The sequence below is a fragment of the Arabidopsis lyrata genome (assembly GCF_000004255.2).
Source record: "Arabidopsis lyrata subsp. lyrata unplaced genomic scaffold ARALYscaffold_3, whole genome shotgun sequence".
NCBI lineage: Eukaryota > Viridiplantae > Streptophyta > Magnoliopsida > Brassicales > Brassicaceae > Arabidopsis > Arabidopsis lyrata.
The window spans coordinates 12221883-12234587 of record NW_003302553.1 but is presented as its reverse complement, the minus strand read 5'-3'; the positions used below and the strand labels follow the sequence as shown (position 1 = coordinate 12234587).

General features: G+C 31.1%; 1 protein-coding gene across 1 annotated transcript; it reads right to left on the bottom strand.

Annotated features, from left to right (window-relative positions):
• Positions 1-1665: 1665 nt before the first annotated feature.
• On the bottom strand, positions 1666-2668 carry LOC9321740 (CLAVATA3/ESR (CLE)-related protein 41). Its single transcript, XM_021030416.1, has one exon. The coding sequence runs from the start codon at positions 2338-2340 to the stop codon at positions 2041-2043; it is 300 nt and encodes a 99-aa protein (XP_020886075.1). The 5' UTR covers positions 2341-2668; the 3' UTR covers positions 1666-2040.
• Between the last annotated feature and the right edge of the window lie 10037 nt (positions 2669-12705).

The following is a 12705-nucleotide window of genomic DNA, read 5'->3' as shown; positions in this document are numbered from 1 at the left end:
CGGATCCGGATAATAAAAAAGCGGATCTGGCCGGATCTGGATCCGGATCCGGATAATAGAAAAATTAAAGCCGGATATCCGGATCCGAGATATTTTATATTATAATAATATTTTTTAATATTTTATTACTATTATTTAAATTTTATTAATATTTTTTTAATATTTTATTACTATTATTTGAATTTTATTAATAATTTTTATTATCTTTTATATAATAATAATACTTTTAATAAAATTTTTAATTATTTATGTTAAATTATTTGTTTTTAAATATTTTTCTTTAATTTTATATTAATAAAAAAGAATTTATATAAAAAAAAACCGGATCCGGATATCCGCCGGGTATCCGGTTATTTTTACGGATATCCTAAATCCGGATATCAGGGTGGAGCGGATCCGGATCCGGATAATGAAAAGACGGATCCGGCCGAATCCGGATCCGGATCCGGATACTTTAAAAAAGCCGGATATTCGGATCCGGCCCACCCCTACTAACAACCAAGTAAGAAATTTTGTAGTAATTCATGATATTTTCTTGTAGACCGGTACTAACAAACAAGTAAGAAATTTTGTAGTAATTCATGATATTTTCTTGTAGTATCTTGACCAGAGCTAGCGGATCCAGCCTCAAACGTAACTGTTCTTTTTTAATTGAAATATATTTTTTAAATCAACTTGGCTAAGTTCACTAACTTATCGCTCGTAACATTTCTTAGCACTCTCTTCTCTTTTTGACATTGTTGTGCATATACGCTTCAGAAGCGTAGAAAATCAGATATATATTCTAAACTAACAAGTAGTGAGGGTATTACTTCGATATGTAATGATCAGTCCATTTTTTAATTAAGCTATTATTTTTCTATTTTTTTGTAAATTTCAAAAACAGACGATAGTGTTTGAGATTCAATCAAAATTGTAGCTTGTAGAGATATACAGTACTGTATAGAAACCAAATATATATAAGAAAACCAAGGCCGTTAACAAAAATACAATATACACGAATAAAGAAAGAAAGAGAAGAAAAGTGGAACATCATAAAGCAAATGATTGATGGCATATAATTCAACAACAAGGAAATGATACGATTATTATTATCAAATCATCACTTTTTTCTTATTTAGCTTTTGGTTTTTTCTACGACACTATGCTTTGATAAGACAAAAAGCTATGTTTTAGGAAGCGATTCTTGTCTAATAATTTTGCTTCTTCTCCCCTACAGTCTCTTGTCGTTCAACCCAACGAAAGAAAAAGCTGATCCATATTTTTCTGATATAGTTTGATTTAATAGTTAAAACACAATTCATAGAAAGATAATGCAGTCTTCTCAAATGTGTGTCGAATCGTATAACCTATGGTTGGGTATGAATATATCGGAGGGTACACAGTAACATGAATTATTGTTATTATTTAAAGATCATTACTACTTTTTCCGGTAGAAAAGAAAACTACTTTAGATAATTGATATCGGATATAGCTGTTTTGCATTTTCTTTTCAAAAATTATATTCAGAAAGGAGACAGTTTTGTCCGGACAAAACGAGATCGAACAATTATTTGTGAAATGCCTCGAGATCTTCAATGTTATTCACTTAGTGTTACAAATAGGGTATTTTGGTTAATGGTCCACATTTTATTCTAATAATTAAACAATCATTAGACAATCTAATAATACTTAAAGATTCTATATGCCCCAAATACTTTGTGAAGGAAATATAGAGGTGGCTAAATACATACACACAGTCACATGTGAATAATAAGAGTATATATCTCTTCTTTACACGTCTAGCTTCAAAACTTAAAAGATGGAGAAAACAATATTAGAACGAACAAAATATTTTAAGGAGATGGAAGGGTACCAAATTGATCGATCCAAAGATATATATACCAAATCCTTGACAAATCATATCCAAAAAAGTCCATAATAATCAAGCTTCTCTCTAATAATCTCCATCGATCAGAAGCTTCCCCAATATACATATTATATTGATCTATAATAACTTATCTTTTAAACTCACCGGTAAAACCAGATGTGCCAACTCACCTAGTTGGAAATAGGGTTTGGACCACTAGGAACCTCATGAGCATCATTTCCAAACTCTCTCCTTCTAGAAGTGCGGTTGTGTCGTGCGCAAGCCTTTGGATGTAGATCCATTGTTGATGAAGCTGGAACCGAAGGTTCGAGAAGAACTCTCTTGAAGGGAGCAACCGTAGATGTGAACTCAGGACGAGTCATGGGGATTGTAAAGCTAATGAAGAGAAGGAGAGATAAGAAGATGAGGAGAAGGAGAAGAGTATGAGAATGTGATGATTTGGTATTGGTTTGGTCATTTGATGTTGCCATGCAATTTAGAAAAAGAAATAACCACCCCCCAAAGATCCCAAGAGGGTTCAATATCCATTAACCAGACACGAACAACTCGAGAGCTGGTCAGAGCCGCGAGATAAGCGAAAGCAAAGAAGAAAATAAGAGAAGACGAATAAGATGAAACAAAAGAGAGATCTACTAATCAAGAAGAAGCATGAGCCTGAGATAAAAAGAGAAACAAAAAAAAGAGGAAAGGAAGATGAGAGAGATAGGTTTTCAAATTTTCACACTCGTGAATTTGATTCATAAAGTAAACCAAACAACAACGTATGTTAAAGATGTATACAAAAAAGTCAGAAGTTATAAAATTACCAAAAGCACCCTTTGTGGAAGCATCGCCTGGAGAAAATGGACATATATGGTGAATTCAGACTAGGGTTTGAATAACGCGAGACAAAACATTTTCCTAATTTTCTTTGGAATAGATTTACTATTTAGCCCCTGAAAAGACTTGGAATTGTCGGTAGGCATGCCACTGTGGAACGAACAATCTCAAGGAAACGAACAAAGCATGTAGTGGTAATTGGGTCATTATACGATTATCAACGAATCTTAAAAGCTTAGACAAAAAGCAAAGGTGATAAAATAAATCAAAGGAGAGGAGGTGGAAGAAAGCAGGGTTCTTGCTTGCTTTTCTCTTCTTTTAATTTTCCATTTCTTTTCATATGCTCTTTTTTGAAGAAAATATTTCTTTGACTAACGTGACAAACACCAATTACATATCAACGTGTATCAAATACTAGTCAAAGAGAATACTTATTAATTTAGAATTAAACTATTCTTATTTCCGATCATTATGAATGGAAGTCAAACTATACCCTGTTTGTTTATACTATATACCTGAATTTATTACTTCAATGAATGCTACATCAGAATTATAATCGAGATTGCTATATATACAGCTTTTGAGTATGTCTTATCAAAACCACCGAATTAGAACATATAAATTGACACAATTAGACAAAATGATCAGGACAGTCATATAGGAGAATAAAACAATCTTTGGTTTTAAAATGGAAAAATGTAATATAGAACTAATTATACCCGGTTTTGTTTGGTAGAAGATATCACAGTTTTTCTGATGGACAATATATAGATAAAAAGAAAATGGATCCTTAATTAGTCCAATGACTTTTTGCAGGGTGTTACACTGTTACGACTTACATAACGTAGTACATATGTATGCTGTTTAAAAAGTAAAGAATCATATATACATAGATTTGTATTCTTGTACATTTTGGTAAAAGTGTATTCTCATACATCACATGAAAACTTAGAATATTCACGTATGAGTCTGAAAAAAGGGGCGGTGACTGATGGATTAGTGTATGGAAGAAGCAATCGGGTGATTTCTTTCGTTATATCACTAAAATGAACAATGTAATAATATTCGATTTGGTAGACGAAACAATATAACAAATTAACAATGATATTCGATTACGGAAGAGACTGTGCATGTCTCCGTTACGTGGATTGCATGGGGTCCCTCACTTTTTTGGAATGATACCAACGAGAACGATTGTACGTCGTGGTCATTTTCGTCAATTCAGGCCTCCTTTTGTATTCTTTTATGTATTATCTTTTCCTACTTGTTAAATGTTGTTGTTATGCCATTCACATTGGAACTGAGAAGATACCAATATACACCGTATACTCAAATGGCCGGTATATACATATAAGGTTTTTTTCTTTGTTAAAAAAACAAGAACTTTTTTTGTAGATACAATATAATATATTATAAACCAGGGGCGGAGAGAGAGAAGATTCACAGGGGTCAATTGACCCTGGTGAAATTTTAAAAAATAGTTGAATTTTTATATAAAAAAAATTATTGACCCCAATCCAATAAAAATATTGACCCTTATAAAAAAAATTATGTTACAAACCCAATAATTACACTATAATTACACTGTACTTATAGATAATATTAGCCTAATAAAATATATATTTCAAGTAAATCTACTACAATTAAACCTATTAATATAAAGTAATATAATATTTTAACATTTATTTTGACCTGATCTAAAAACGTTTTACCTTCTTCTTCTTTCTTCTTTGTATTTTTAATCAATCTTTGATTGTGTGATGGTGAAACTAAGAAAAAATCTTTAACATCTTTTAGTATATCGACTTATGAAGCTACCTTTTATACATCTTTTAGAAAAAAAAAATATTTTGACCCCGATGAATAGATTTTCTAGCTCCGTCACTGTTATAAACTAGACAATGTTATAACAGGAACATAATTTATTATAAAAACAATAGTAAAAATTAATGGCGGATCCAAAAAATTATTTTATATGGAGCACTCTATTTTTAATACAACTTTTATTTAAACATTTAATATTTATATATTACTTTTCAATTATATGCATACAAATTTATGGTTTTAATTCATGACAAATAAAATAAAATTTTAATATCGACATTTAGAGAAAAAGGACGACCAATAAGAAAATCTTAAGAAGATAATTAATATAATAAAATATTTGGAGAATTAATTGAAAATAAAACGGAAAAAACAAAGTTAAAGGGGTTAAAATTTGATTAAACTTGAAAATTGAATAAATTTTCATTTTTTTTTGGTCAAAATTGAATAAAATATACAAAATTCAACTAAAATTATTTTCCGCTATACACAAAACTAGAAATTTAGTAAGGGCCGGGCATATGCCCCACCTCCTTACAACATAAGTCCGCTCCTGGTGAAAATTTATATATAAGAGAAAACGGGATACTGATAAGATAGAAAAATACGAAAGAGATTTGTTAACGATTTGTGAAATTTGTGTTACAAATAAACAAATTAAAATTGTTCATTTATTAGGTGTGCGATAAACTCTATTCAAATTATATTTTACTCGTAACATATTGCATCCATTTCGGATTTGGCCACACCATTTTTAACTGATTTTTGTATAAATATATATTTAAAATTAATAAAGGTAACCCTTTTAGAATTATATAATTCCATATTAATTACTTTTTTTTTTTTTTTTTTTTTAAGTACCGATTTTAGATTTGTGACAGAGATTACAGAGAAAACAAGGAAGACAGAAAGACCGAAAACTACAATGAAAAATAAAATAAAACATAAAGCACAACAAGGAAAACACAAACGAAAACCATCAGCGGAGGTCCAAGGAAGAAACACCGATTCCAAACCACGAAGCTTGGACATTTGCGCGATTGCCTCAGTTCAAAAGAACTCGAGTTCTCATCGTTGCTGCCACGAGCAGACCCTATCCGAAGCAGTCCTCAAACCTCGAACAAAAGTAATCAAACCTCCATATTAATTACTTGCTTGACTCGAAAGTACTTTTCCAAGGCTTTGCATAGGCTCGCCCGATTATAAACTTATCTCACGTACCATCTGGTTTTCGTAATTTCCATATACAAAAAGTTAGTTAAAGATTTTGAGGTTCATATTTGATTATGGAACATATATAGGTATAGGCACGAGTTTCATTTTTTCTATCAGAGTAACGTTGATGAAAATTCCAAGTTTAAAACACGATATCTATATATAATAATATTTGAGAAGTGTTTTTGCTGACGTGTCGGACTCTCGGCTCTTGTTGAGTCCTTGATTTTACGTAATTACTTAATTACCCTTAATGAAATCTAATTAATTTTGGAAAAATTAATTTGAATTTCGGAATTAACCAGGAAAAAATAATTTTGGAAACAATAAACATGATAATTAACCAAAAAAAAAAAGGAACAACGAAGTACCAGTTAGGAAGCTTTAATTGAATTCATCGTGTTCTTCGTCGTGTGAATATAATTCTTCTAAACGAAGGCAAAACGTGAAATCCTAACATAAAGCATATATTCATAGCAATAACAGAGATCTAATAATTTAGTGATCGAATTTCACCTGTTGATCTGTCGAAGCAGAATAGTCAAGCTTCTCATAGTATCTTGTCCATGTTATGTCTTTAAGACGTCGATACTATCCTGCACCCTATAATTCTAACCAATGAAAAGAACAAATATTTATTACCTTGGATACAGAGTTGACGAAGAAACCTTGGATAAAAACTCGACGAAGAAACTTGCAAGTGTTAATGTATGATGAAGCTTCCATGAACGTGGATTCGTGATCATAATGAAGAAACGTGTGAATGGAGACGGTTTTTTTTTTTTTTTTTTTTTTTTTTTTCTTTTTTACCTTTTGTGTAAACAGATCTGTTTCATAATTTTTTGGAAAAGGAATTATACCAAAAAAAAAAATCGGAAAAGGAAAATATTTATTATAATATTGATATATTTAAGATGATAATGTCAAATATCCGAAAATTATTAATCGGAGCATTAATATAAACATAAAAGAATACTATTCTAACCTTACTCAAATTAATAAGATTTAAATATCCGAAATTAATCATAAACGGCTATTAATTGTTAAACTAATTAAAATAAAGATCAAACGTACCACAATAGATGAAATTTTTGGTATGATCGTCGTGTTCGTCGTCGTTTCAATCTAAATATTTGGAAAAAAAAACGAACAAAAAAAATAATATGTAGATCAATGAAAGAGAACCCACCAATTTAGAAACGGTTATCACGCCATCATATTGTTCGTTAGATGATTATAAGTCTCTAATCCGGAGATTGACTTGAACCCTGACAAAAACATATATTCATAGCATAAAATCGTAAATAGAAGGTAGAAGACCACCTATTAATCGGTTGTAACCTTGTGCAAACTCGATTTAATTTTGACGAATGAAATGTTGGTGTGGTGTCAAAACTTTCTTGGGGAGACTCGAAGATGAGAGAGCTGAAGTCAGAGATAGGCAGAGAGGTTCACATGTGAATTAAGGTATGGAGTGCTAACGTGAACATGAACGTGAACGGCGGTGATTTTTGCACATAATAGCAATTAGATCGAGTTTTGGAAAAAAATATGGATCAGCGTGACATGACGCATATGGATACCATGCATGTCTATCTATTGTAAATCAAAAATTATATTATTGTTCCGCCTTATTTTTGAAACAGAAAGGAATTTTCCCTTAAATTTTAATATATTTTATAAGATAGTATCAGATATAGTAGTAAATCTAAAATAGTTGTTATTATTCCATATTTTTACGGAAAAAAGTAAATATTATTTTAAATAAACATGGATAACAATGAATAAATGGCAGTTTTACAAATATTTATTATTATGATAGTGATTTGCTTATTAAAATATGTAAATTTTCTTTTCTTTTTTTTGTATTTATCGTCGAAAAATTTAGAAACCCTAAATCATGCACCGCCTCCTATTCAATATAAATACCTTGCTCATGGTATTCAATTTCAGATCATAACTAACCCTTGTTTTTTTTGTTCTTTTTTTTCAAACTTTTTTTTGCTTCTACCTAATTTTAATTTTTCTTTTTATTGTAGGGTGGATGTATGGAGGGGACGATGTGAACTGGTGTATGGAAAATTTGGACCTAATTCAATGAATAAACAGGTGATCTTATAGTTTATATGTACAAATTTGTTTTTTTTTTTTTTTGTATTTATGGTTTCACTATTTTCACCACTAATCAATTTTTATAATCAAAAAGTTTGGTTTCAACTTTTGAGAAGGTAATCATCGATGGTTTGGTATGTTTCTTTTTGTTGTAAAAAGATGAGGTACCTCCCGATTTTGTTGAGGTACATGTTCTTATTATTTTCAAATATGTCTTTTTTCAGAAGAAACACTCAACTTTTGATAACACAGTTGCCACAAAGTCAGAAAGATGACTTATTTCAGGGATGAATCTTCAGAGGAGGCTAATTTTTGTCGTTAATACAATTTAAGTATTCCTCTCTTTAGATTAGGGATAACAAACTTGGCTGTTAAATTCAGGAATTACTCTTTATTGCCAATCTCTCTCCCCAAACTAAAATATTACATATATGGAAGTAGTAACTTAAAGTTTTTGGTATCGAGGTCATTCTAAGGCACTGAGATTCGGACTTTGGTATGTATAGGATTCGTTTTCCATGCACTAAGATTTAATTATTGTTTAATTTATTGGTTTTTAGGTTTCTTTCCATGCTCTGATGCGTTTTCGGGTGTGCCAATGGAAGCTTGCATCACTCTTTACTCCAAGCGTAAGTATGCTCTGCATTAGCTTCTTCTGTTCCATTGGTTATTATGGGTTTTGACTTTTGAGAAATATACAACAATTTAAAACCAGGTTTTGTTGTTGATTGGTTCGGTTTGTATACCATATTTTGCTAAATACATATGACCATAAATAAGACCAAAGGAGCTGGGTTAGCTCCTTTGCCAGCTAGGTTGACTTCGTCTCCTCCCCGTCTTGCGGATTTCCGTTATTCAACGGGTATATTTGAGAAGTATACGGTACTAAAACCACAACCATTGATCTTAGCTTGATCGGTTCTTCCCTAGGATTTATATATAAAAGTAAATTGTTTTGTTTAATAATTTTCTATTGCATGAACTTTCGAGACAACAAGTGGACAGGAGTGTAATGTCATCAAAAGTCAAATCAAAAACTGTGAGGAACATAATAGACAACGTTGGCTTCTTTCGCAGCTGCTCAACATTGTCTCTCCCGATGGTCCCAACACTCTCTTCTTCTTTTTTTGTCAACATTCAAACGTTATTTAAAATAAATATAAATGTTTAACCTTAATCATCTTTCTAGATCTTTAAATGCCTAAAACTTCAACTTAATCAGTCAGCAATCCGTCACGTTAATGATTTTGAAAGGAAGACTTTTTTTTTGTTTCGGTTAGTTTTGTTTGTTTAGTATTTTAATCACAAGATAACTCTAATTTCCCATTAGAGTTGTGTTAATTGTGTTGATTATGATTTGGCGTTCCAATTCTGATATTATTTTTATGTTGTAAATCTTAAACTGTTACGTTATTGTTCTATCTTCCTATGTGAGAAAAAAGTAAAATGTTTTAAAATTTTGACATGGATAATAATATAATTGTAAATCTATAATAATTATATTATCATTTTATTTATATTTTTCAAAAAGAAATATATTTATCTTAATAGATCTAATATGATAATGTCAAATATAGTTATAAATCTAAAAGAGTTATGTTATTATTCCATCCTTTTATGAGAAAAAAGTAGATATTCTCTTAAACTTTTAAATTAACATGGATAATAATAAATAAATGACAATTTTACTAATATGATAATGATTCGGTTTTAATCTTACCAAAAAACAAATAATGATTCTGTTTTAAAAATATATAAATTTTCTTTGTTTAGTTGTAGATATTGTCATATAAAAAATTCTTAGATCCTCCACTGCCTTAATTTTATGTAAATACCTTGCTTGATATTTAATTTTGATTTGATATCATAACTAATCCTTGCTTTTTTTTTCGGCACTAACCATTGAATTTTTTATACTGCCATTTAATTCTTACATAAAAAATAATAATTAATAGTAGTGTTTATTATGAATGCAGGTTTGTTTTCCATAAAAACTAGATTGGATTTATGGAAGCACGTCATTGTTTCCAGTGCGAGGAAACAAATGTCGTATCACTGCTGTTGTGGCTCTTTAGTACTTTTGTTTCTGTTTATGGCTTTGCTTCGGTTGTATGGTTAGTCATCAATCATTGATCTTCTCATTGTTTGAATATTGGTGCATAGGAAAAATCTTCCTTTTTTATGAATCTTTCAAAAGTTGGGTCCATGCTATTCTCAGTGATTGATTACGTTTATTGAATATTTGTGTGCTTCCTCTGCTGATATTCTAATTCATGCTTTATTCGTCGTCTTTGATACACTCTGATTAACCATTGTGGACCTCTAGAGTCTAATTTGCAATATTAATGCAAGTCTCTTTAACTTACGGATTATGAAGAGCATCCTAAGATCGTTTAATTTGATTCAGGCTTTATGTGGCTAATGTTTGGTCTTGGATGTGAATTAGTCTATCATGTTTCTTGGAAGGTAGGAAGCAATCTTGATGTTTACCAAAATCCAATGTGCTCTTTTGTAGCTCAGTTTTGAAATATGTACTAATTATTGTAGAGGGAACCCGAAACAAAGAGACCATATGTATGATTTTATATGCGAAGAGAAGCTCCGAATTTGAAATCGTCTCCACTCCGGTGATATGTGGCCATGGTGTGAAGGAGTCTGGAGCCATGGTTATTTCAGATTCGGACATAACCGTAATTGTTAAACTAATAAAAATAAGATCAAACGTACCGGATTGATGAGAATTTTTGGTGTTCTTCGTCATGTTCTTCGTCGTATGGATCTAACAAAACAAAAAAAAAATATATACCCCAGAATTTTTTTTTGTTTGTTAATAGAGAGAACCCACCAATTTTGTAGCGTTGATTGTGACATCGAATTGTTTGTCGGATGAATATAAGTCTCTAATCCGGAGACTGAAGTTGAACCCTAACAAAAACATATATTCATAGCATAAAATTCATAAATAAAAGGTAGAGCATCACATAACTTTTTCTTCAAAGCCAACACATCTCTCTTTGTAGCCGAATTACTCTCCAGTTTGGTATATACTCAAATTTTCCAATGACTTCCTTCTCGAACCTGGAGCGTTTTTGCTTTGCCTGATATTTTTAGGATATGGCTCTTATGTATCTCTTGTGAGTCACTTGATATGTTGTTTAGGTAAAACTTTTGGTTTGAAAGAGAATGATCTACGACAAGCATAATCGGTTATTTGTTATATATGTGGCCATGTTCATATTGCTTTCTCCACAAGCAATTTTCCAGTTTTGTAGCATTCGATATTTAAATTTAAAAGCTTCAATACGTTGTATACATGTGTATGTATGTACATATATGAATTATTCTCAGTTGCACATAGTGGTTTCTAAGGGATAGATACTTGCTCTCTGTAACCCTCTCATTTTTAGTACCTATCTTCAGTGTTTACTTTGCTAAGAGCTTCTTGATAGGCATACATCTTTGCAATCTCAGATCAATATACTACAAATACATATACGATACAGTTAAGAAAATGATATTTCTCTTACAACTTTTTATATGGGTTTTATAAACAAGAGATCAACTGAAGGGTTACGCAGCGACCAATGGCGAAGGTAGAGACAAAGATACTACAATAGGGACGATAAATATGACACGATATATACAAAGGAGATGCATGTTTCTATACCATTGAAATTTTACGTACATAACTACTTCAAAGAGCAAGATGACTTACTTGATAGGTAAGAGATATGGTAAGAGATTATATTTTTCAATTATTTGTTTCCAACTACGAAAAACTCCAGTGACATACAATCTAAAAGCATGAATATGTCATAAAATCAAGAATACAACAAAAACCAGGAAGATGGGCCCAAATTAAAGTCCGAAACTGGACGTGGGGAACCCACGGACAGTGGCGGTCGGAGCGTTACAAATATGAAAGAAACGAGGAAGCGTGAATATGTCATAAAACCAAGAGTACTACAAAACCAAGAAGATGTGCTCAAAGAACGAAACTGGACGTGGAAACCCACAGACAGTAGCGGTTGTGGCATTACAAATATGAAAGAAACGAGTAAGCATGAATATGTCATAAAATCAAGAGTACGACAAAACAAAGGAGATGGGCCTAAAGACCGAAATTGGACGTGGGGAGCCCACGGACAGTGGCGGTCGGGGCGTTGCTAATATGAAAGAAACGAGTAAGCATGAATATGTCATAAAATCAAGAGTACGACAAAACAAAGAAGATGGGCCTAAAGACCGAGACTGGACGTGGGAACCCATGGAAAGTGGCGGTCGGGGCGTTGCTAATATATTGTTGGTTTAAATATATAGATTTTTTATATTTAATTCTATTATATATATCAAGATATAAACATTAATAATTGTTTGTGATTCAAAAACACTATTAATTGTTGATTACTAATAATATATATCAAAAGTTATAGCGTTTTACCATAATTCTATATTAATGTCGTTATAAAAATTAGACTCTTGACAAAATTAATTCAATAAATATCCCTAACTTGATAACCCTAAATATTAATTATTAATTCTGGTCTTAATCAACATACAACCCCGCGCTGGGCGCGGGGACCTCCCCTAGTTATCATATATAAAGAATATTTTTGACATAATAATAAGAAGATATATATAGTTATCTCTGTAAGAGAATGAGATTTAAGAAAGGTTTGGTAGTAGCTAGCTAGATACGTTGTCTAGGTTATGATAGGATAAATTTGTAGTTTCATAAGAAAAACTGTTATGCCTTTATTAAAAAAAAAAAAAAAAAACTGTTATCGATGAAGATAAATTTAGATCTTAATTTTAACAAATAGTTATATAGTAAATCAGGATTATATATATAGTTAAACATAGAT